General features: G+C 47.7%; 1 protein-coding gene across 1 annotated transcript; it reads right to left on the bottom strand.

Moving 5' to 3' along the window:
- Positions 1–11,251: 11,251 nt before the first annotated feature.
- TBX21 (T-box transcription factor 21) lies at positions 11,252–22,679 on the bottom strand. Its single transcript, XM_044250543.1, has 6 exons — positions 22,189–22,679; positions 14,394–14,548; positions 13,927–14,048; positions 13,201–13,359; positions 13,002–13,063; positions 11,252–12,752 (listed from the first exon to the last, which is right to left on the bottom strand). Exons 1-6 carry the CDS (start codon positions 22,677–22,679, stop codon positions 12,134–12,136), a joined length of 1,608 nt encoding a protein of 535 aa, XP_044106478.1. The 3' UTR covers positions 11,252–12,133.
- Between the last annotated feature and the right edge of the window lie 2,875 nt (positions 22,680–25,554).

Raw genomic sequence — 25,554 nt, forward strand, 5'->3', positions numbered from 1 at the left:
GGGGGAGTGGCAGAGGGAGAGGGAAAAGCAGGTCCCCTGCTGAGTGGGGATCTGGATGGGAGCTTGATCCTAGGATCCTGGGATCATGACCTGAGACGAAGGCAGATGCTCAACCAACTGAGTCATCCAGGTACCCCAGAACTGGTTCTTTGAAAAGATAAATAAAATTAACAAAACTCTAGCAAGAGGAAAAAAAAAAAACCCTCAAATTATCAATATTAGGAACAAAACAGAGGATACCACTGTAGACAATGCAGACATTAAAAGTATAATACAGAATACTATGAATAACTCTACACACATAAATTTGATAACATAGGTAAACTGGACCAATTCCTAAAAAAAAAAACTACAACTAGCCCCATATAAAATAGGAAATTTAAACTGACCTACAACAATTAAGTGATATGTATAAGATTAAAACGTCCAAAAGTCAAATCTCCAAGCCAGATCATTTCACTGGACAATTCTATCAAAAATTCAAAGAATAATATAAATTTCATACAATCTCTTCCAGAACATAGGAGGAAACATTTTTCAATTCATTTTAAGCAAATATATCAGTAATTACACTAAATTTAAATGGCCTACACACATCAATTAAAAGACAGAGATTACTAAAAGAGACTGAAAAAATATGATCCATTTATATGCTGTCTCCTAGAGATTCATGTTAGATATAAGGACAGAAAGAGGTTGACATGAAAGGATGGAAAAAAACATTCCATGCAAACGGTAAGCAAAAGAGAGCTATATTATTGTCAAAGTAGATTTTAAACTGTTTTATAAGTTTATAAGAGACAAAGAACATTATATACTGATAAAAGTTTCATTAATGATAATAAACATATACACACAGCGGTGCCTGGGTGGTGGCTCAGCCGTTAAATATCTGACTTTGGCTCAGATCATGATCCCAGGGTCCTGGGATGGAGCCCCGATTTAGACTCCCTGCTCAGCCGGAAGCCTGCTTCTCCCTCACCCACTCCCCTTGCTTGTGTTCCCTCTTCCACTGTCTCTCTCTCTCTCTGTCAAATAAGTAAAATATTTAAAAATAAATAAACATATGCACACCTAATAACAGAGCTCTCCAAATATATGAAGGAAAATTGACAGCAATAGTTCTCTGGGTAATGCTCAGGGGTTAAGGAGGTAGTGTATCTGGAAAGGAGTGAATAGGTCTATAAAAGTGCATCATGAGGTATCCTTGTGGTCATGGAAATGTTCTGTCATTTGAACTGCATTAATGTTGATATTCAAGCTGTAATATTGTATGATAGTTTTGCCAGTGTGCCAGTACAAGAACTGGGAGAAGAGTATATGAAATCTCTTTATGATTTCTTACAATGGCATATGAATCTATAATGATTTCAAGGTAAAGTATTTCCTTTTTAAAGTGTATTATTGGCATAGTAATAGGCAAATAGATGAACAAAAGGGAGAAAATATCTAGAAAGATACATATGTATACCTTGGAATTTAACATATGATGATGACATTCAAGTGGGGAACTAGTGGATTAGTTAGGTAAATGTGAATAGGGACTTAATATGGGAACATATTAGGAATTACTGTTGATTTTGTTAGGTTTGATAATGACACTGTAAGGTTTGATAATGACTATGTAAGGAAATGTCATTCTTTTTAAATATTTTATTTTTAAATAATCTCTAACTGAATGTGGGGCTCAAACTTACAACCCTGAGACCAAGAGTTGCATGTTCTACCAACTGAGCCAGACAGGTTCCCACACACACACAAAATTCTTATTTGTAAGAGATGTAGACCACAATTTTTGGAGATGAAATATCACGAAGTTCTTAATTAACTTTACAATACAGCTGGTGGTGGTCCTCACCGCCAAGCTAGAAGCTTCACTTTCTCTCATCTTTAACTCTCTGATCATGAATTGGCCATAAGAGATGCTTTACAAGCTTTTGCTACTCATAAGGAGCCTGCACTTTAATACTTCACTAAGACCTAGGAATGACAGGATCAACCTTCTCACAGATCAGAAAATAATTTCCACAGGGGCAAAAGGAGGATGTGGTCTCTGTCTCCCCACCCTAACCCACTTCCACATCCTTTCACCTTGTTTCCTAATCATCTGATATTACTTTGGGATGAGCTGGATGTACATCCTCCCACTATAGGAACTGAATGGGCAGCGTTTTCTTCATTCTCTTACTCACAATGATGTGATTCGCTTATTACGACTGGGATTGGATGTCGTAATCAAAGTTTCCTTAGCAGTCTCAGACTCCCACTCCAAACTAAAGGAAAACTGTTAACACGTGGTTGTGGCTCAGCCGACAAAGAGAGGAAGTTTAGTAGGAACTTAAGAGGAACTGGAACCAGGAAGTTCTTCCTCACTCTCACTCTCACTCTTGCTCTCACTCTCGCTCCCTCCCTCTCTTCTATTTTATTACTTTTTCTCTTGGCACATCTTTTGCTCCTGTCCCCACACACTCATTCTCTGCATCTTCATATATTTGGCTGCCCGGTTGCACCACAGTTTATACAACCCAAACTCAAGTGATATCCCAAACTAATGACTCTCTTTTTAAAGTTTCTTTTTAAAAATTTATTTATTTATTTATTAGAGAGAGGGCGGGTGGCACTACAAGATTCGAAAGAAAATTCCAGGTAATTATCATCATCAAAGAGATTTAAAAAAAAATAAAAGAAATCCTTAGGAGAGATACAAAAATATAGGCCAGGATGAAGGGGAGATAGAGGAGATAATGTGGGGTTGAAAAGAAAACTAAAATTCAGTAGAAGAATTTAAACTCTCAATGAAGGCTCTAAAGAAAACCAAGTCAGTGTAGCGAAAGACCATTCTGATCTGGTGTGTTTAGATATGATTCTGCCACATATCTATGCCACAATTCCTCTTTCATCACAGAAGGATACTTGCCATAGGGGGCACCTGGCTGGCTCAGTTGGAAAAGCATGTGACTCTTGGGATGCCTGGGTGGCTCAGTGGGTTAAAGCCTCTGCCTTCAGCTCAGGTCACGATCTCAGGGTCTGGGATTGAGTCCCACATCGGGCTCTCAGATCGGAGGGGAGCCTGCTTCCCTTCCTCTCTCTCTGCTTGCTTCTCTGCCTGCCTCTCTGCCTACTTGTGATCTCTGTCTGTCAAGTAAATAAATAAAAATCTTAAAAAAGAGAAAAGAAAAGAAAAGAAAAGCATGTGACTCTTAATCTCAGCATAGTGAGTTCAAGCCTCACATTGGGTGTAGAGATTACTTAAATAAACAAAACTTTAAAAAAAAGGATACTTGTCATATAAGGATATGAACATAGGCAGCTGTGTTTTCTTAGATATTTCCTGAAATAATTTTTGTGTCCCACTTTCCTACTTAGAAAAACCATTGGTAATTTAAGTAAAGTAACTCATACAAGCTGGATTTGGCTGAGTCTGAGAAAAGATTAAACTAGTGCTTAATCTAGTTTTACATCTTAACCCTAGTAGTTACTTTTAAACCCAACTATTTTTAAATCCTGTGATTATTAGTTCTTATAAAACAATATTTAAGACATAGTTATAACCATTGACACTCACAAGGCATTCATATAAATCATAAGTACAGGCATTTAAACTTCTGGATCACTGTCTCCTTAGAAATTAGTCTTCAGTCATCCCCAAGTTAATATTCCATTACTAAGATAAATTTGGAATTCTTTCTAGAACACAGAATATAATTTTTATATATATTTTTAAAAGATGAAAGGAAAGAAATAGAAAAAAAACAAAGGGTAGAGATCAAGCCATAGAATTACATATGTCCCTGAAAAATAAATACTAACTGGATAAGAGGTAATCAGAGGCAAAATTAAACAAAATTTTCCTAAAATGGGGAGGGAGGAAGGCCAACTTCTGAAGGCTGAAAAATTTACAAGCTTTCATTCAAAATCAATGAAGAGTATTTCATTTAAATTTTGTATATTGCTTGCAAACATAATAATATAGTGATTTTCTTAATATATGGAACCACAGAAAAAAAGAGGAAAAAAGAAGCAGACAACAGATTTCAACAAATTTTTGGACTATAGGAAGCAGATAGAGGAGTAGTATCTGATTAAGAAAGATGGAACAACAACTTAAAATGTACACCCAGAAATGCCTACAATCAGAACTAGCAATAGGTGATTTATCACCAATTAACTCATAAGAAGCTCAGGACTTGGGAGTGTCAGGCATAGTAGCAGGTGGAATCAAGGCATGGTGCTGAAAATTCGTGGGTTGGCTAAACATCTGAAATTATGGTACCCATGACCACTTCCTACCCTGAAGAAGCACATATGTCCTAAAAGAACAGTATTATTCTCTGAAGAAAATGAGAACAGACACGGGACTTGTGTATGGCAAAGACAGTGGCTAAGAAAGTGAGTCAAAGCTAAACACAGAAATTATGTAAAAGAAAAAATTGGAACCCCAATTTCTCTTTTCACATCTCATTCTTAGAATGCTATCAGCTGGGGCGCCTGGGCGGCTCAGTGGGTTAAAGCCTCTGCCTTCGGCTCAGGTCATGGTCCCAGGGTCCTGGGATCGAGCATCGGGCTCTCTGTTCAGCAGGGAGCTTGCTTCCTCCTCTCTCTCTGCCTGCCTCTCTGCCTGCTTGTGATCTCTGTCTGTCAAATAAATAAATAAAATCTTTAAAAAAAAAAAAAAGAATGCTATCAGCTGGGGGCATCTGGGTGGCTCAGTGGGTTAAGCCTCTGCCTTCAGCTCAGGTCATGACCTCAGGGTCCTGGGATTGAGCCCCACATCAGGCTCTCTGCTCAGCGGGGAGCCTGCTTCCTCCTTTCTCTCTGCCTGCCTCTCTGCCTAGTTGTGATCTCTCTCTCTGTCAAATAAATAAATAAAATATTAAAAAAAAAAAAGAATGCTATCAGCCAGGTTGATAAGTTGAAAGAGAATTTAGGAGATGTGAATAATATCTTAGGAGAAAAGACTTCTGTACAGCAGTCTTAGGCTTCATGGCAAGGGCCTCAACCTAATAAACCAGCTCCCAGTGTAGTGGCAATAAATGTTTAACAACCAGCAATCTGGGAGGAAGTGTGTGCCCTCACTTGTAGCATTTGCTAATGTGCATCAAAATGTCCATGGACACTGTCAATCTACCAATAAGATATCACTGAATGCAGAACTGGGAGACAGGTGCACATTTAGCTTTTGCAAGCTGGTGTTAGCCAGCTCCAGCCCACCATTGACAGTTCCCCCATCTCATCATCCTTTCATGTTATCTGAAGTGAAGCTCACTGTTGATTAATCCCTCCACCCTAGACACATACAAGAGTTTTCATGTAAGCTCTAGTGCCTTGTTCATTTTAATAATAATATATGATAATTATATTATTATATTATTTAATTTATTATATTTATAAATTTATAATTTATTTGATTTATTATATTTTATTATATATTTAATTAATTATATATTTCTTCTTCTTCTTCTTCTCCTTCTTCTTCTTCTTCTTACTATTATGTTTTTGTTCTGAAACATGAACAGTCATGTTCATGTTTCACCAAACATGATCACAGATCACCAAATATTTGAGCAAAACCTCCAATACGAAAGAATCTAAATAAGCAGAAAAATAATTTGGAAAACAGAGATACTGAAAGAAGCAAAAGAAAAACTCCCTTTTCCAATGAATATACTTTTAGATATGAGAAGATCTTTCATCCATGAACATTTGGAGAGGGGCGCCTGGGTGACTCAGTGGGTTAAAGCCTCTGCCTTCGGCTCAGGTCATGATCCCAGTGTTCTGGGATCGAGCCCCACATCAGGCTTTCTGCTCAGCAGGGAGCCTGCTTCCTCCTCTCTCTCTGCCTGCTTCTCTGCCTACTTGTGATCTCCGACTGTCAAAAAAAAAAAAAAAAGAAGAAGAAGAACATTTGGAGAACAAGAAAGAATTCTTGGAATTGAAAGCAAGATAAGAGAAATTTAAAAGTCGATAACAGAACCAAAAGAATCAGCAAAAGGTATCTGCCATGTGATTAAAAAGAGTTGCCTAGTTCAGTTGATAAAGCATGTGATTCTTGATCTCAGGGGCTTGAGTTCAAGCCCCACATTGGGCATGGAGTCTATTAAAAAAAAAAAAAAAAAAGACTTGAGGGAAAAAAGAATGAATGAATGAAAGGGAAACTTTCTATGAATGAAGAACAGAGTCTCTGAATTGATAGATCTCATTCAGTGCCCCAGAATAATAGATGGGGGAAAAGTATTTCAGACCAAGTCATATAATCAAAAATGTTCAAAATACTAGAGTTAAGGAGGGCGCCTGGGTGGCTCAGTGGGTTGAGCCTCTGCCTTCGGCTCGGGTCGTGATCTCGGGGTCCTGGGATCGAGTCCCGCATCGGGCTCTCTGCTTGGCAGGGACCCTGCTTCCTCCTCTATTTCTCGGCCTGCCCCTCTGCCTACTTGTGATCTCTCTCTGTCAAATAAATAAATAAAATCTTAAAAAAAAATACTAGAGTTAAGGAGAGGATCCAAAAATATAACACAAAGAAACATTAATCACCATGATATCAGACTTTTTAAGTGCAATACTGAAAACTAAAATGGGGAAATGGACAAAGGAGAAACGCCTTGAAAATTCCACCCACAAAAAAAAAAAAAAAAAGATTTCCAACCAAAGTTTTATACCCAGTCAAGCTATGAATCAAATGTAGGAGTGAAATATAGACATTTTCAGACACGTTAAAAACTCAGAAATTTTACCTCCTGTGTACCAAAAAGCTCCTTCAGAAAAATAAAAGAATAGGGCCATTTGGGTGGCTCAGTTGGTTAAGACTACCTTCTGCACAGGTCATGGTCCTGGAGTCCCAGGATGGAGTCCTGCATCAGGCTCCCTGCTCAGCACGGAATCTGCTTCTTCCTCTGACCTTCCCTTCTCATGCTCTCTCTCTCTCTCATTCTCTCTCTCTCTCAGATAAAGAAATAAAAAACTTTTTAAAAAATTAAGAAAATAAAAGAACAAACAAATAAAAAATATGTATTCCAGGATACAGGAGATACAACACAAGAGAGACATGAAGGGAATCCCCAGATTGATGGTGAAGGAAAAAATCCTAGGATAATGGCTAGGCAATACATCCCATGGCTATCATCTAGCAGAAAAATTATTTCCCCTCTTCTTGTATATGTGCTGGCTTTGACCAATAGAATGTGGTGAGAGTGATGCAGTTTCAGTTCCAGACCTACCCTTGGAGGCCTGGAAGCTTCACTCTCACTCTTTTGGAGCCCTGAGCCAAGAAGTTTGACTACAGTGCTAGAGGGGTAAGTCCAGTCATAATTTGGTGTTCTTCATCTGTTGAATTAGACAAAAGGAGGAAGTGGAAGAAAGTTTCCCCAAGTTAGTCTTACTAACGTAAAACTAACAACTTACTAACTTCAAACTAATTTCAAACTCAAACGTGACCCTAGAAAGACCACCAATTATGCAAGAAAACAAATCCACTATGAGTGATAGTCAGAAAAATCAACATATTAGAGAACACTCCTACCACACCCTCCACAAATACCCTTCATTATTATCTGGAATTGTCAAATACAAATACAAAATCATTGTGTAAAGAATTTTTACAGAAATAAAGAAAGCACTTATAAGGGAAAACATGCAACAGGAAATCATCAGGATCATAGAATTTGCAAAAATAGAACTCATAGAAATGTAAAGCATGGGGCACCTGGCTAACTCAGTCAGAAGAACATGCAACTCTTGATCTCAGGATTGTGAGTTTAAGACCCACATTGGATGTAGAGATTACTTAAAAATAATTTTAAAAATTAAAAACTAAAAAATAAGTGTGAAGCATAACATTAAAAAAAACTTAATGCAGATGTACAAAATAACGATGAGAAATACCTTGTAAACTATGAAAAAAAATTTCAAGTGAGTGGGCTAATCAGCATATTAGATACCATTGAAAGTAGAATTAAACTAAGAGATATATCTCAAGAATTTATTCAGGAGGCGCCTGGGTGTCTTAGCGGGTTAAAACCTCTGTCTTTGGCTCAGGTCATGACCCCAGAATTCTGGGATCGAGCCCCACATAGGGCTCTCTGCTCAGTGGGGAGCCTGCTTCCCCGCCGCCGCCTGCCTCTCTGCCTACTTGTGATCTCTGTCTGTTAAATGAATAAATAAGATCTTTAAAAAAATAAGAATTTATTCAGAATGCAGTGGAGAGGCAAGAAGAAAAAACCTAAGAGAGTTGTGAGACATGAATAATAAGAGAATGAGAATGTCTGACATCCATATGATTGGAGTCCCAAAAGGTTAAATTGGAGAGAATGGAAAGAAGTAATATTTAAAGATGGGGTGCCTGGGTGGGCTCAGTGGGTTAAGAGTCTGCCTTTGGGTGGGGTCATGGTCTCAGGGTCCTGGGATCAAGACCCGCATTAGGCTTTCTGCTCAGTGGGGAGCCTGCTTCCCCCTCTCTCTCTGCCTATCTCTCTGCCTACTCGTGATCTCTCTCTCTGTGTCAAATAAATAAAATCTTTAAAGAAAATAAAGAAATAATGATTGGGAAATTTCAGAATTAATGAAAACCATGAATACACAGATTCAGGAAGCAAACATATCCCAAATATGATCAAGAACAAATAAATTCATACCTTGTCACATCATAACAAATCTGTTGCACATCAAATATATCTAGAAGATCTGGAAAGCAGAAATAAAAAAACAGATGACGTACAAGAGAATGATAATTAGAGTAGCAGCAGATTTCACAACAACAGAAGCCAGAAAATGGTGGAATAGCTTCTATAAAATAAGACAAAATTACTATCCACTTAAAATTTTTTACTCAGCAAAATACTATCCAATAACAAAGGGAAAAATAATAATTTTTGTAAGAATCAAGCTTACAAGGAATTTACAAAGAGACCATCTCATAAAAAGTTACAAAATATTTAGTTTAAGATGTAGGAAAGTGATCCCAGAAAAAACAGAGGTAGAAATGCAAAAAGGAATAGTGAACAAAGAGAATGATGATATAAAGTTAAAGCCAAGCAACTACTAACTAAACAAAGTAATACAGGAGTATAACCTGTGGGGATTAAAGAAGAACTGAAGGGGTGCCCGACTCACTCAGTCAGTAGAGCATGCAGCTATTGATCTCAGGGTCATGAGTTTGAGTCCCGTGATGGACATAGAGTTTACTTTAAAAATATAGAGAGTGGTGCGCCTGGGTGGCTCAGTGGGTTGAGACTCTGCCTTCGGTTCAGGTCATGATCTCAGGGTCCTGGGATGGAGCCCCGTATCGGGGTCTCTGCTCAGTGGGGAGCCTGATTCCCCCTCTCTCTCTGCCTACCTATGCCTACTAGTGATCTCTGTTTGTCCAATAAATAAATAAAATCTTTTTAAATATATGTATATATATTTTAGTATTTTGTATTTTACCTTTTCAGTAAACGGTACATTGAATATTGGACAAGTAATAGTAATGAACCTTTATGAGTCAAATAACAAAGCATCAAAACATATGCCCCCACGCTTCTGGAAAAAGTGAGGTGTGTAAGGACAATTCCCTTTACTTATAGGTAATGAAGGGAACCAAAACCATTTAAAGACAGTGGGGAATGGGGTGCCAGGTGGGCTGGCTCAGTCGGAAGAGCACGGAACTCTTTTTTTTTTTTTAATTTAAGATTTTATTTATTTATTTGGCAGAGAGAGAGAGAGATCACAAGTAGGCAGAGAGAGAGGGAAGGGAAGCAGGCTCCCTGCTGAGCAGAGAGTCCAATGTGAGGCTCTATCCCAGGACCCCAGGATCATGACCTGAGCCGAAGGCAGTGGCTTTACCCACTGAGCCACCCAGGCACCCCAAGCATGGGATTCTTGATCTCAGGGTCAGACTCGAACTCATTCGAGCCCCACTTGGGTGTTGGGTATAGAGATGACTAAAGATAAGTAAATAAATAAACTTAAAAAATCAAAAATAAAACAGAAGGAGAGAGGAGTGCTGTGATTACAGACAACAGTTCCCAAGGTCTAATTTAAAACCAATACTTACAACCCTAGAGAGTGACCGCCAAAGGCCAAAGGCTTGGGGCTGGGAGGAATTACTGCATTCACAGAGCGCAGCCTAATAGAACTCCTAATATTTACAACATTATGAGCTTCCAAATCCAGGGAGGGTGGAACCAAATATGGCTTCCTATCTTTTCCTTCTTCTGACTTGAAAGTGATGAAAGTGGCCTCTGGAGAGAGACCAAGAAAGGAGGGGATGTGAACTGTGATAGAAATGAAGTTTTCCAAGCTCCAGCAGAAGTGAGAAAATACCCCAGGGCCCATGAGGACAAGCCCCCCCTTAGAATGGGGTATGCCCTGAACTGGCCCGAGGCAAAGGGAGTAATTCCAACCTCTCAAGAGGGGAGGGAGAGACAAACAAACAAAAAGCCCCAACTTATCTCTGAGTTCTGCTATCCCTTTGCTCACCTGAGAGTTTTTCATTATTTGACGGTTTGCTTGTTGAGGTTTTTATATTTGTATTATTCAATCCTGTAAACTAAAATTCAATAGTTTTCCTGAAGAAAAAGCATTTTCAGGGGCACCCAGCTGGCCCAGTCAGTGCAGCACGCAACTCTTGATTTTGGGGTTTGGAGTTCCAGCCCCACATTGGGTGTAGAGATTACTTAAAAATAAAATCTTAAAAAAAAAGTATTTTCCATATGGCCATATGATTCCAATGTTATAAAAACATATTTCTGTCTATCTATTTAACCCATTTAACATTTAGTGATAATTTTGGATGGGTGGTAAGATTTGGGAAAATTTATTGCTGTCTTTTTACTTTCCTGCCTGGCTTAACGTTCTTTAAGAGAAGCAGGGGTCACTTTAAAAACACAAGTTAGCAGCCGCATAAAAAGAGAGAAAAACAGAGCTAGAGAAGTACAGCAACAATCATGTACAGGCTGAGGGCTTACTGTTTACCAGGCGCTGTTCTAAACCCTTTACAGACATTAGTTTGAATCACGAAATTGTCAATATTAGGCTGTTCTTGATCGATGGAAATAGCAATTTCATGGGGTTCAACTTACATTTACTCCTCTAACTTTTGAACACCCCTAAGATGAAGATGGAAAACCAAAGCTGCTAGACATGTAGAGAGAAATCAAGGCTCTTCTTCCTCTCAGAATCCCCAGTTCCCTCACCCCCAGGGCCCGGTCTTCTGGTCTTGTCCTCCATTGCCTCCTCCACAGGTCAGGTGCTATCCAGACAGAGGGACTGCTCTCTGTCCCCACGATGCCTTACGAGGTAGAATCAGCCATCAGCCTGAGTGCCAAAGGTAGCACGTGTGGCCTTGCTTTGACTCTGTCTGTCCCCGGAATGAAGACACTCAGGATTTCTAGGCAGCTCCCCTTCTTGGAAACTTCTGCTGCAGCCGGGGGCGGATGGTGTCCTTGCAATTCCCAGTGGAGCCCCCAACCATGTCCCCTTTCAGGGCACTGAAGCAGGACACATTCTACAGTTTCACGTTTATTTTCAGAAAGTGATGAAAACAAAAGAAATAGATCCAGACACCACTCTCTGTACAATAAATAGCCTCCCCATTCAAAAAGAAAAAAAAAGAAAGAAAGAAAGCGCGCACGCAACCAATCCCCACCGCAAGACGTTGCTCCTTGAGGTGTGCACCAACCCCGCCCCCCTTTCCAGCCTCTTCCTTGGGACCCCACTGTCTCCGAGTGGATGGGGCCCAGGCCAGCTGCCCCAAAGTCATCTGAGTCCCCTCGCCGACCCTGGCTGGCTGGCTGTCATCAAATCCTCAGCGTCTTTATTTTCACACACCTGACCCCTCACCCACCCCACAGAAGCGAGGAAGCTCCTTTGTGTCCAAGACTTTCTTGTTCTGTTTTCTGTTCTCCAGCTGGGAACCCACAGCCAGAAGCAGCACCAGGTAAATGACTGTAGTTAGGGCAAAGGAGGGGGCAGGGAACACGCCTCTCAGGTTTCGCTTTGGGCCCAAAGCAGCAAGTGAACCCCAGAAGCCTTCTTGGCACCCCTCTTCCTCAACCAACTACAAAAGGAGAAGGGACAGAGGGAGCTGGGGGCCTCCCAGTCCTGAGTCACCTGTCTGCGGTATCCAACCTGATGACATTGTTCCTGTCATGTCATCTGTTCAATTGGGAAAGTAGCTATAAAACTGACCTTCGGTTTCCTTATCAAAAGGAGAAGGGGCCCCAGCAGGGGAGGAGCTGTCACCACTGGAAGGATAGGGGGACACACGCCTCCTCTTAGAGTCTCCTTCACCCAGTCCTGAGTCACTGGACTCTGGCCGGATGGGGGTGATCTCAGTCCACACCGAAGGGGAGCCCTGGTCCTCTGGCCCCCGTCCCTCAGAAGCTCCAGGACCAGGTTCCATGGGCAGAGTCCGCATGGGGCGGAACCAGCTGCCTGGGCCCATCTTGGGAGGGTACTGGGGGGCCATCGGCCAGCCAGCTCCAGGCGCCAGGACATCCTGGCCTCGGTAGTAGGACATGGTGGGTCCAGGGGCGGAGGGCAGGAAGGCAGGCTTCATGCTGACTGCTCGAAACTCGGCCTCATAGCTGTGGTCCCGGGGGGCCCCCAACCAGTACGGCTGGGAAGCCACATCCTTGGCCTGCCCAGGAAGGTCGGGGTAGAAGCGGCTAGGAACGGGATACTGGTTCGGTAGGAGAGGAGAGTAGTGGTCTCCCCCGAGCAATTGACAGTTGGGTCCGGGCGGGGAGGGCACACTCGTGTCAACAGATGCATACATGCTAAAAAAAAAAAAAGGCAAGAAAACAGGGGTCACAAACAGAACCCATCTCCTGTGAGCCTGCCTGCTGCCTGCCCCTCCCTGGACCTTCTTTCCCTGGCCTCACTGCCCTCCAAGCATCCGTCCCATCTCTTCCCACCCGCTCCCACCCGCAGGGGCAGAGAGGAGACAGGCTCTGCCCACGTCTGGAGTCAGGCCTCAGGAGGGACCAAGAGGAGGCCCTTGGTGAGCTGAACCCAGCAGCACTTACGACTCAAAGTTCTCCCGGAATCCTTTGGCAAAAGGGTTGTTATCAATTTTCAGCTGAGTAATCTAGAGAGAGGGGAAATAGAGGCACCTGAGTCCCGAGTCTGGGGCTAGGGAACTCCTAAATTTCCCGCCGAGGAAGACGGTGAGCCCCACTCTCCCCCTCCTGCCCCATGCAGCTCGGGCAGACCAAGGGCCCTCACCTCCGCATTCTGGTAGGCGGTCACGGCGATGAACTGGGTCTCTTGGAAGGTGAAGACGTGCGTGTTGGAAGCGCTGCAGGCTGCCTCCGGCTCCCCGTCGTTCACCTCGACGATGTGCAGCCGAGGTTGGTACTTATGGAGGGACTGGAGCACGATCATCTAAGAGAGAACTGGATGCTTGTGGGGGTCGACGGCTCCTCTACCCCCACCCTGGCTGACCCATGGCCAGGCTAGAAGGGACCCTGAGGCCATCATGTCCACTGCCCCGCCCTGCTACCATGCAACTTCCTCCAGGCGCTCTAGCTCCGGTCCCCAGCCTCTCTAGGGCATCAGTTCTGCTCTCTTACCCCCTGTCCTACCCCCCAGATGCACATTGCGACTGGGGTATTAGCACAAGCAGGGTTTTTCAGGGAGGGGGCTCTGTTAACCGTATTGCTCAACTCAGAGAGACTCTGCATCCATTGCCCGGGGCCACTGGCACCAAATCTATGCCCAGCATGGTGCACAGGTGATGGCAGCTTGGGGTTCAGTGAAGAAACCCCCAGGGCTGGTTTGGCACATGTCATCCTGGACGCGAGCCCACATCTGCCCATGAGAGTCAGTCGCCTCCCACCTCATCTTCCCCCCTGCCCAGGCGTGTGGAAAAGAACGAGTCAGAGAGGAAGGAAGGTGACTTTAACAGAACTGAATCAGCCAGGAGGGGTGGGGGTTGGCAAGGAGTCCCACCTGGGTCACATTGTTAGAGGCCCCTTTGTTGTTCGTGAGCTTTAGTTTCCCGAATGAAACTTCCTGGCGCATCCAGTGGGCCCCGGTATTGGGGGAGTCTGGGTGGACGTAGAGGCGGTTTCCTGTGGACAGTGAACCTCCTTGGCACGCAGCCCCCTGGGGACCAGACCCCGTAGTGATGTGGGGCTTCTTTGCCTGTTCTGAGGGGAATGTCAGAAAGGCTGCAGGGGGAAGGCCAGATGGGGCAGGGCAAGGGGAGGTGGGGGCAGAGGACTGAGCAGAAGACAGGCTAACGCAGAGCAGAGAAGGGAAGACAAACCTAACTGGAGTGAGAAGTGGGAGGGGATAAGGGTGGAACGGGGAGCTCAGGTATAGGGGGCAAGGGCTTGGGGGTTCCTCCTGGATCCACCAGGGGGCGCCCAGCCTCAGAGGAAAAGCATGCCCACCGCTCCGCAGGGCGCTCCTACCTGGCATGCTGCCCTCAGCCTTTCCACACTGCACCCACTTGCCGCTCTGATACCGCCAGTGGTGCTGGTCCACCAAGACCACGTCCACGAACATCCGGTAATGGCTGGTGGGCTCCAGTCCCGCCACAGTAAATGACAGGAATGGGAACATCCGCCTGGGGAGAACAGAGAGACCCGCCGACATCCGTCAGCCCCCCAACCTCGCAGACGGCCACCCCCATGCGGAGGCTTTCATTTCGGTGGTGTGCTGGCATCGGCTGGCATCCAGCGAGAGAGCCGACTGGAAATGACCAGGACGTGTGCCAGGCAATTGTTATGTACCGGCAATATTTTAAAATTAAATTATGTAAACTTATAATTAAGTATACTGCCTTATAAGCCAAGGTAATAACTACTCAAAAATCATCACTTCTCAGTTCGTTTACCATATTTCACTATTATCTCTGCTTTTGAAGCGACTTATAGCTCTTGTTCCTGCAAGATGGAAATACTAGACACCGCACGAATGCCCAGCTCTTCCTGACTTTGCATTCAGTGACTCCGTGTGCACAGCTCAAAATCAGGCACCACAGGAGTCTTCACACCATGGAAATCAGCAAACACTATGAATCAGGGCTTTTTCAGTGTTTTTCGTCCCGAAGATCAGTTTCTAGACATTAGCTACAAGGCACTGTCTCTAATCTTGGTTTGCTTCCTAGTGGTGAGCAAAGCCACAAGCCAGCCCCCCACAGGCACTTCCCAGTAGTTCCTCATGCTCCCCAAGCCCTGGGGTGGTCTCAGGCCCTGACCCATCCTCTCCACTGCAGCCCTCACGGTGATCACACATTCCCGGCCCCACAGTGCCCAGGCTTTCCCTGCCCCATCCTCCTGGGCCTGATGTCTATGGTATGGCCTGTCCCAGGGCTGAGCCTCAGAGAAGTACCTAATATCCCAGCTGAAACTTTCCATCCACCTGAAAAAGAACTCTATTAAGCACAATTCTCATGCTCAAAGTCTTGCTTCCAGGGGAAAGCGGAGGAAGTCAAGGTTGGGATGCTGCATTATCCTCCCTTGTGCCAGAGTAATAGATCAAGAGAAAGAAATACTTCCCTACCCAACCATCTCTGCCACTTCCACCATCACCACTCCCACCTGTACCATCACTACAACCACCAGTGCACCGACACCCCCATCACCACCATCACTACAACCACTACCTCCACCATCACTGCTCCCATCACCAAACCGTCAAACCGTCACCTCCATTATCACCATCACTACAATGGTCCCCTCCACCATTACTGCCCCTACTACAACCACCACCTCTACCAGCACCAGGCTAATGGCCTAGCTTTTCTTTCTTAACCCAAACAGGAAGAGCAGAATTTGCAGGATGGCAGAATCAAACTCTCATCAGAATGACTTTGCATTCCCACATATCTCTCCCCTCCTCCTCCAAGAAGTCATACCAGATGGGAAGAAAGACTCCAGTCCATGTGTCAGGAAACCTGGAGAAGGGAGAGTTCTAGAGGACTCGAACACTTTTGGGTGCACCCTAGGCCCCAGAAGATCCCAGAGCAACACCCTCGATAACCTTGGGAAGGTGTCTCCACCATCCTGTCTTCTCCAGACTCTCCCATGCTGAGAAAAAAAATGAGAGACTTACTGGCCCCATCCCCTTACTGGCCTGGAGTAAGTTAAATCCCAAACCAAACCTCAGTTTCTTCACCCATAAATGGGAGTAATAACTCCTAACCATTTTTCCTCTAAGAGCTGCGAGAAAGTTTGAAAGATGTGAAACTGAGCTCATCCGGTCCCTCCCCCACTATACCCTCTCCCTGGCCCAGAGCTATCAAAGCCTGCTAGGTCTGCGGAAGGACCCCTGGCCAGGGTCCTGAGCTCTAGCCTTAGGCTCCAGGTCCCAGGAGCTCAGGGGGCAGCTGACTTGAAAAATCAAAGGTTAGGGAGGAGACCTTAAATATTTAAGGCTGAAACAATATTTTCAACACGTCTCTACCAACATCTCATCGTATGACAGCAGTTGGGCTGTCCACATTTTCTGTATTATAACCAGTTGTTGCCTAAACCTGCAGGTTTAAAGGAAGGGAAGGACTATATTCATTGTGTCTCTACTGAGAAGCATCCAGTTCGCCCGAAATGTAACACAGTATTTCCGATTTTATACTTGAAGGAACCAAGGAGCAGAGAGCCGAGCGGACAGCTCCCTGGTGAGAGGGCAGAGGCAGGGTCTCCCCGGCTGTGCGTCCATCTCTCCACCCCGCTCATCTCTGCTGGAGGGACATGAAGGAGATGCCGGAAGAGGATGGGGGAACGGGAGAGGAGTAAGGAGGTCTCATTTCACCCTAAAAGTCTAGAATCACCACCAGCTGGAATCCCAAAATAGCCCCTGATTTACATGACACTTTGCTGGGAAGCAACAGGGTCTGGTGCCAACCTCAACTCTCTCCAAAAAGACCATCCTGCCCTCAGAGGACAGGGCCCAAGACCCTAAATTCCTCCACTGCCCCATAGGACTAGCCCATCTCGAAATGATCTGCAGGGTCATCATACCCTCCAACCTCGAACACCTTTTTTTTTTTTTAAGATTTTATTTATTTATTTATTTGACAGAGAGAGACACAGCAAGAGATGGAACACAAACAGGGGATGTGGGCGAGAGAGAAGCAGGCTTCCCGCTGAGCAGGGAGCCCAATGCAAGTCTCTATCCCAGGACCCCCGGAATCATGACCTGAGCCGAAGGCAGACACTTAGAAACTGAGCCACCCAGGTGCCCCTGAACACTTCTGATAGGCTCCAACTCACCACCGTGACAAACAAATTACAAGGAGGTAGTTTTGGGTCTGTCGTGTTGGCAAGATGTTTTAAAATTAATCTCTAGGGGCGCCTGGGTGGCTCAGTGGGTTGAGGACTCTGCCTTCAGCTCAGGTCATGATCTCAGGTCCTAGGATCGAGCCCTGCATTGAGCTCTCTGCCCAGCGGGGATCCTGCTTCTCTCTCTCTCTCTCTCTCTCTGCCTACTTGTGATCTCTGTCTGTCAAATAAATTTAAAAATCTTAAAAATAAATAAATAAATAAAATTAATCTCTAATGCTGATGAGTCTGTGAGGAAATGGGTCCTCTTATATTTTATTCGTTATTTGTGGGGGTATTAATTAGCAGTACCTTTTAGAACATTCCAGCAGTGCCTTGGGCCCATGGAAACGCAAATGGTACTCAGGCATCAAAGATCTCCTCCACCCACCAACCTCAGACCCAGCTTCGTGGAAATCGAACAGCCACTAGCAAATGGGCCAACAAAAAGTAAAGCTGTTTTCACCTGTCCTGAGAGAAATGAAGCCAGTGAGTCCAAATTCGAGTGCCCCCTGCCCCACAACAAAAGAAAAAAATAAAAGAAAATTGTTTTAAAGATCTACAAAGTTTGGGATGCCTGGGTGGCTCGGTTGAGCAGCTGCCTTCGGAATCAGGTCATGATCCCAACCTCCTGGGATCTAGTACCGCTTGGGGCTCCTTGCTCAGCAGGGAGCCTGCTTCTCCCTCTGCCTCTGCCTGCCACTCTATCTGCCTGTGCTCACTCTCTGTCAAATAAATAAATAAATAAAATCTTTAAAAAAATAAAATAAAATAAAATAAAGATCTACAAAGTTCTAGGAGTCAGGATTGTAGGGAAGGCCAGAATGGCTGTGAGGCCAGTGATCCAAGATCTAGCGGCACTGAAATTGTTTCCTCCAATGCTAAATTCACACACACACACGTACACACGCAAATTGAGCTACTTAACAACAGAACTACCCAAAGTTATCTTAATTATAATAATCAACTAATCACACCCAGAAAAGTGGGGATTGCCAGCCACGAATGCACTCCCACACACCCACACACGCAGACACCCGCCTCTCCCTTCCTCTGCTGAGAATGTCTACCATCAGCTAGTCAATGCCCACCAACACATTCACAGTACACACACAGTGCCACCCAGAAATACAGCGCAAGTCCGCGGTGGGCATCCCGAATTTCCACAAACGCGCCAACTTTGAACTCCAACCTCTCCAGTTGGCAAGTCCAACATTTTACCTCACTTTCCCCTCCCCGCCCCACCTGAGTTGCCGGGATCAGTTGCTGGCGCTGGTAATGGCCACCCCACCCCCCACCCCGCCGCGCCCCACCCTGTTGCTGCCCGTGGAGGAGGGAGTGACTGTGTGACTTGTCCATACTGAGGGATGGGTCTAGGGTGGGTGGGAGAGGAAGGATCTGGGAGAGAGTGAGTCAGCCCAAGGCAAAAGGCCGTGGGGCTGTGGGTGGGCCTGGCTTGGGAGGATTTTTTCAAAAAGGAAGAAGGCCGTGGGTGATGTGGTGGTGACGGGCAGGCCACTGGAACCCACGGAGGGACGGGCCAGCCCTCCACACAGGAGAGAAAGGGTGCTGTTCTCTGAGCCCAAGCCGTGCTCTTCAGAAGCCAGTAGCGTAAGGAAATGGCCGCCAAGTTCCCAGATCACTGGAGCCTGAGCTCAGTGCCCAGTGATGAGGGCTGGTAGGACTGAATGGGGGACAGTGTGTTTTCTGTCCCCTCTACCCCACCATGGGGATCCTGAGGTCTGATTCAAGAGAAGGCATCAAAGAAAATGGTGAGGGGCTACTGCACCCTTCCAACGGGGACCCCATGGTGTCTAAAGCAGTTCCTCAGGATGGATGGAAAGCCTGAGGATTATCACCCACTCACGTGCGTGCACATGCGATTACAAAGTGGTCTAGGAAATTTTTATGATATTTATGAATTTTTCCTCAGGTTTGTTAATGATATTGTGTTTACTTATCAAAAGCCATTTTTAGGGACACCTGGTGGCTCAGTCAGTTGAGCGTCCAACTCTTGATTTTGGCTCAGATCATGATCTTAGAGTCGTAAGATTGAGTCCCGTGTCAAACTCTGTGCTGGGCATGGAGCCTGCTTAGGATTCTCTCTCCCCCCAACCCCCAGTAAATAAATACATAAACAAATAAATGAATAATTTTGAAAATCATTTTTAGGGACACCTGGGTGGCTCAGTGGGTTAAGCCTCTGCCTTTGGCTCAGGTCATGATCTCAGGATCCTAGGATAGAGCCCCGCATGGGGCTCTCTGCTCAGCAGGGGCCTGCTTCTCCTTCTCCTTCTGTCTGCCTCTTTGCCTACTTGTGATCTCTCTCTCTCTCTCTCTCTGTCAAATAAATGAATAAATAATTTTAAAAAAGCTTTTAGACGTGCATGGAGAAATTTTCAGGATGCAAGAATATAGTGCCTAGGATTTACTTACTACATACTTGCCGCCGTCACTAATATAACTGCAGACTAGGGGGTGGGAGGCAGAAGCAAGGTGAGTGAGGATATGAAGAAACGAGATTGGAACGAGCTGTAACAACTGTTGAAACTGGGTGATGGGTAGGTGGAGATTTTTCCTGTACTTTTGTATATATTGGAATTTTCATATTAAAAGAAAGTAGTTTGGGGTGCCTGGGTGGCTCAGTGGGTTAAGCCTCTGCCTTTGGCTCAAGTCATGATCTCAGGGTCCTGGGATCGAGCCCCACATCGGGCTCTCTACTCAGCGGGGAGCCTGCTTCCCCCTCTCTCTCTGCCTGCCTCTCTGCCTGCTTGTGATCTCTCTCTCTGTCAAATAAATAAATAAAATCTTTAAAAAAAAAAAAAGGAAAGTAGTTTTATGGATCTGAAAGGGAGACAGCAAGACTTGTCAAGAGAGAATTATTCAGCAAGAATCTAAAGGAAGAAGGAAGCCACAGGGGTAGTGACGGCGACCTCACTGAGAGGCATGCCCGCATCCCCCTGAGACACCCACCCAACCAGGTTGCAGGCGGCCCACAGCCAGCCCCGCACCCACCACCGGATCTCCAAAGTGCTGGCCAAGGCTCTGGGCAGGCCGCCCCTCAAGACTGAAAGGGCAGAGGCCTGGCAGCAGGTGGAAGGGAGACCTGGGCCAGTCCCCCGGGTGGGAGAGCTTCCTGAGCACCTGAGAGCAGAGGTCTGGGTTCAGGTCAGTTGTGCGACTAAGGACAAGCCACCAGCCGTCCTGTGCTACGGTGCCACTAGCTGTGAATGGGGAGATCTCTTGGCCTACGTAGTAGCACACAGTGGAAGAATGGAAGTGAAAGCACTCTGAACCCATCAAGGCCTTTGGACAGTGTAGGTGGTTCTTCTCACTCCCAGCCCTGACGGGCTGGAGAAAGAAGCCCAGGCAGATACCATCTGGGTTCAGGTGCCCGTTCTGCCTGCAACAGGTGGGCTGTGAAACCTCAGAGAGTCTCCTTCTGTCACTGAGCCCATTTCCCTGTCTGTGCAGGAAGGGGCCTGGAAAGGATCTTCTGGGTCACCTCCAATTCAGACGTGATAGGGCTGGAGGCCTGGGCTGTGTCTGGGAGCACTCAGAGGGGACTGGGTTTGGGGGACACAGAGAGGAATTCTCAGAAGGCTTAAGGGATAAAGGCCACACCTTAAAAAAAAATGCCAACTTTCCTGGGTCCATCCCAGAGGAAGAGGTACAACTCAGCAACTTGAAGCTATTCATTGTTGGTGGACAGGTCCCTCAATCCCATGCTACCCCACAGAAATCCCTGGAAAGGAAGAATGTCCTAGCTATCCCTAGACTGAATGCCAGCACCCCTGGGGCCAGCATGGCCTCCCCCACCCCCACCCCTGCTCCCTCCCCAAGCCGCACCCTGGGTGTCTGCCCTTTGACATCTCCTGGATGTGCTGATGACAGAGCCTCACAGAGGTCCTCCCTGGTCCCCAGCCGGCCCCCACAGGGAAGGGTGGGTGCACACTCTCCCAGGCCAGACCCAGGCAGGGCCCACTCAGCATTGCTTACTAAACAAATACCAGTGGCAAGTTTCTCTTCCTTTCCCCACGCATGAGGCTCTCCCCGGAAGCAGCACCCTTGGCCCCAAACCCTACCCCGCATGCACTGGGCTTCAGGGTCCCCAGACGCATAGAAGCCATGGGTTCCCCAGGCTGGATCTTACACTGGAAAGTATCTGGCCAAGGGTGAGGCAGACTTTCGGGAGACAGAGGCGGGAAGGAGCAGAGTGGGACTGGCTGCCCGCTGGGACTCATAAGTTAGCTTCACCTGCTCAGGCCCACGGGCATGTGGGCTCTCTGCTAGGGCCTATGCCTGGAAGCGATCTGAGCCCCCCACACACTTTACCACTCACCCTAAAACACACTCACAGGAGACATACGATCTCAAAGTACTACCGGAAAGGAAACTTGGCGACAGCTTCTCCATGTCACCAAATCCCAGGCTTACCCACCTCCCAAAACTGACCTGTGCACAACAGCAGCAAAGAGTCTTGGAGAGGTGGGCGGTGGGAAGGTAGAGGTAGGAGAAGTTGGGGGGTGGGTTGTTGTGCTGGGTTGTTGTCTGGGGTACCAAGACCCTGCCTTCTCCTCCATTTCTCCGCATAGGGGCTAAGAGGGGTCCTGCCCTGTTAAATCCAAAACGCAGTCCCTCTCTGCCCAGAGATCCCCATGGAGGCAGACAGTGAGATAAGGGCACACCCCTAAACCACGATAGCTTCTCATCGCACCCACTCTCTTCCCTCTCCCTTCTGAGTTCTGCCTGTTGGTGTAATGTCCTGGGAGAAAACAACCCCCAGAACTTTTCTGTCCTCGCTACAACTCCCTCCCCGCTTCCCCCAAAGCCTAAGCCAAACGGTGAGGGGCGCCGTCTAGACAGGAGAAAAAAAAAAAAAAAAAAAAAAACCACGTCCTTGTTCCGGGCCCGCTCGCCTCGCCCGGGCGCGCGTCTCACTCACCGTCCCTGCTTGGTGATGATCATCTCCGTTTGGTGCTGATTAAACTTGGACCACAACAGGTGGTTGTTGAGCGCTACTCTCAGCTTCCCGGACACTTCCAGCCCCGCGGGCAGCGCGTAGTCCTCGCGCGGCCCTGGGTACAGTCCCGAGCGCGGGTCCGGGGCCGCGTAGCCGTCCCCAGGCTGGTAGCCCTCGGCGCTTGCCGTCGGCGGGAAGGGCTCGCCCACCCCAGGGAAGCCGGTCGCCTGGGGCCGGGGCGGGTAGGCGTAGGCTCCGAGGAAGCGGCCTGGCGGAGCGGGCACCAGGGCGCCCCCTGCGTAGGGCGCCCCCAGGGTGGCGCCCCCGCGACGGTCGGCTGCGTCCTGGGCGCCGGGATCCGGGTAGAAGTAGCGGTTCTGCGGGTCGGCGCCAGGCGCCCGGCCCTCGTCGCTCGCCGGCATCGGCTCGGTACCCGTCAGCATGTCTCCGCAGCCCCGCGCCACGATGCCCATCCGGGGCGGGCTGGCACCTGCCCGCTGCCGTCGGGGACCGGCCCCTCTCCGCGCGGGGGGCAGGCGCGGGGGGTCGCGAGGGGCGGGGCCCCGGGGGCGGGAACGCGGGTTGGGGGGCCCCACCCGAGCCCGGCCTTGGACGCCTGGGTCCTGCGCCCGCGTTTGGCGGGCGCGCGGCAGCTCCTGGGCTCCCTCTCCAGCGGGCCGCTGTCACTAGCGCCGCGGCGCCTTTGCTGTGGCTTTATGAAGCTCTCCGGGCTCCCCCCACCCCACCACCTCGGCGCCGCCCCGCTTCACCCCGCCCCCTCGTGGCTAATACTCTGCAAATTCTATGCAGTCGCCGAGTACTGGAGGCCCCCACGGTGTGGCGAGTCCCCAGGCGCCACGAAATTCGCGCTTCAAGACTACCTTCTGGAAGAGTCCATCCGTCCACCTGAAAACGCCAGCCTGTTTCTCTCCTCTGGACCCTCGTGGAAATTCCACCCATCCTTCAGGGTTCAGCTCTAAGGTCCCCTCCTACAGGAAGCCCTCGGTGATGGCGTTGGCCCGGATGGGACTCACAGAGCCTTCTGGCAGCACTCTCGGAGCAACTAGCAGGGTCTGCACTCAGTCTGAGCTGCTTAGACAGGAAACATTCAACAGATCCACTGGTGCCCACTGTGCGCCCAGGCTCTGTGCTAAGTGACTTTGCCTGAAGTGTCTGTGTTCTTCCTCCAGGCCAGAGACCCAGGTGGGCTGTGTCCTATGCATCTTGTTCCTCCAGCCCCAAGGCAGACCTGGCAGCAGATGGGCAGCGGGCAGAGATCCCGGAAGGGGACTGCATCACTCCAGCCGAAGATTTGCAGGGCCCTGGGCGTCCTGGGGATTAGCGAAGGCTCTGGAAGCAGCACTGACATGTCTCTCTTCTGGGTCTTGGCACTGACTCTGCCTGTCGCTCAGGTACGTGTGACCTGGACAAGACACTTCCCTTGCCTGAAAGTCAGCCTCACGTGCCTCCTGGGTAGAATGGGGAAAACTCACTGATCCACTTTTCCGAGGGGCTGTGCGTCTCACCTGGGAGGTGGAAGTGTGCAGGGCTTTACCCCTTTACCCCTGCTGACCGGAACGGATTCAGAGCTGGCTGACAGGAAGGACACCCACCTGTTCTGGGGGACTGCCTGCACGAGGGGAGGACCACACCAGAGCTTTTCTTCTCTATTTTCCTTTTCTGTTAACTAAGACAGTCTTCTTATGATGAAAACAGTCCCCCTCCCCCAGTTGAAAATAGCACCTTCGGAAGTTTTCCTGCATACAAAGGTAAAATACACTCAGAAAAAAATTTAAGCAGTAAAAGTAAAAATGGGACTATATAAACCACCCCAAATTCCACTCCCCACCAGAGGCAAACTGGATTGACATTTTGGTGAATACCCCTCCAGACATTACCCCTCCAGACATCACTCCTTGCACACAGCCTTTCTGTCTTTTGTGTGCGTGCCCACACACACACACACACACACACACACAATTTTATATAAACACCACATGTGCTGCTTTGTAATGTGTATTTTTTTTTTCACTCAACAAGGTGTCATGGAATTTTTTACATGTCAATATATAGATAAAGATTTACATTTTTAAGAGTGTTTTGAAAAATACTTTCAATTTTCATCCTGGTAAAGGTTAACATCTCCTCTCACAGCACCCTCCCAGACCTCCTCACTTCTCCCCTGGGGGCTGGCCCCATCTCCCGTCTCTGTCCCAGCACAACAGGGCTTCACCCTTAGGGGTCCGTGGGGACTCTCTGTTCCCAAGTAGAGCTGAACCAAGAGGCAGGTTGGCAGGAGAAGGCGAAGCTGGGGACCCCAGGAGGCGGGCATGACCCAGGAAGGGTAGGGGAAGAGAGAATCAGTACATCCCCCAGTGGAGACCAGATGCGGGACAACACCAGAATTGGGAACAGCCCCTCCCACCCCTTTACCCACCATTTCTCCCCCCCCCACTCCCCTCACCCCCCCCCATGCCTTAGGGAGGTGGGAAGTTTCTGCCTGCTGTTCCAAGTGAGGCAGCCTTGCCTGAAAGAGATGGGACCTTGGGATCCTTGGCTACTTTTTGAGAAACACGAGAGATTTCGGTATGACTCCCCTGAATGACTAATTTCCCCAAGAGACTTGAGTGCTGACATCTCTTCTGGGGGACATTTTTGCTAAGTATTTGGCTGTGGAAAGCCAAGTGGAGTCTTGTTCCTCCCTCTCGCGCCCTCCTCTTTTCCGCATTAATCCTCAGGTCTAGAGATGGAGACATTATCCCCCTGCCTCTGAACAGGATGACCAGAGCTCCCACCCAGGTTTCCAGGGGAGGAGGGATTTTGAATCACCGACTCAGGTGGACCTGGAGACATGTCCCCGGAGGAACAGGGTGCCTGGGGGCAGTCCCTCTCTAATCCGATGGCCTGTCAGGGGACCATCAACTCCAGATTCCTCACCCCCTCGGTCCAATTTCTTCCACCCAAAAAAGAAAGTGCTTGTGAAAAGCGGGGGCTGAGTGGCCCTAATGTCACCACTGCCAGTCCCGCCCCTCCGCCAGCTCGGGTGAGAAGAAGAACCTTGGCAGTGACACCTCCTCCTTCTGTTGCTGCATCACCCTCTTCCCAGGCCCCAGGGCTGGAGGGGTGGGAAAGGAGGAGCAGGAGACCAGGCCCCCTGGGATCCCCTCACTTCTCCATCACTGCCCCTCCCGGCCCCTCTCCCATCCCATCCGCCTGCCGAGCGTCCAGAAGGCTGTTCCACCAGGAGAAGCTACACAGGGTGTGAGTCCGGGATTTGAGAGGCACTGTCTCCTACACATATCACATGTGATGACACAAGCTGGATGGTGACCCCGGGAAACCCAGTGA

This window comes from Neovison vison, chromosome 5 (assembly GCF_020171115.1).
Source record: "Neovison vison isolate M4711 chromosome 5, ASM_NN_V1, whole genome shotgun sequence".
Lineage (NCBI taxonomy): Eukaryota > Metazoa > Chordata > Mammalia > Carnivora > Mustelidae > Neogale > Neogale vison.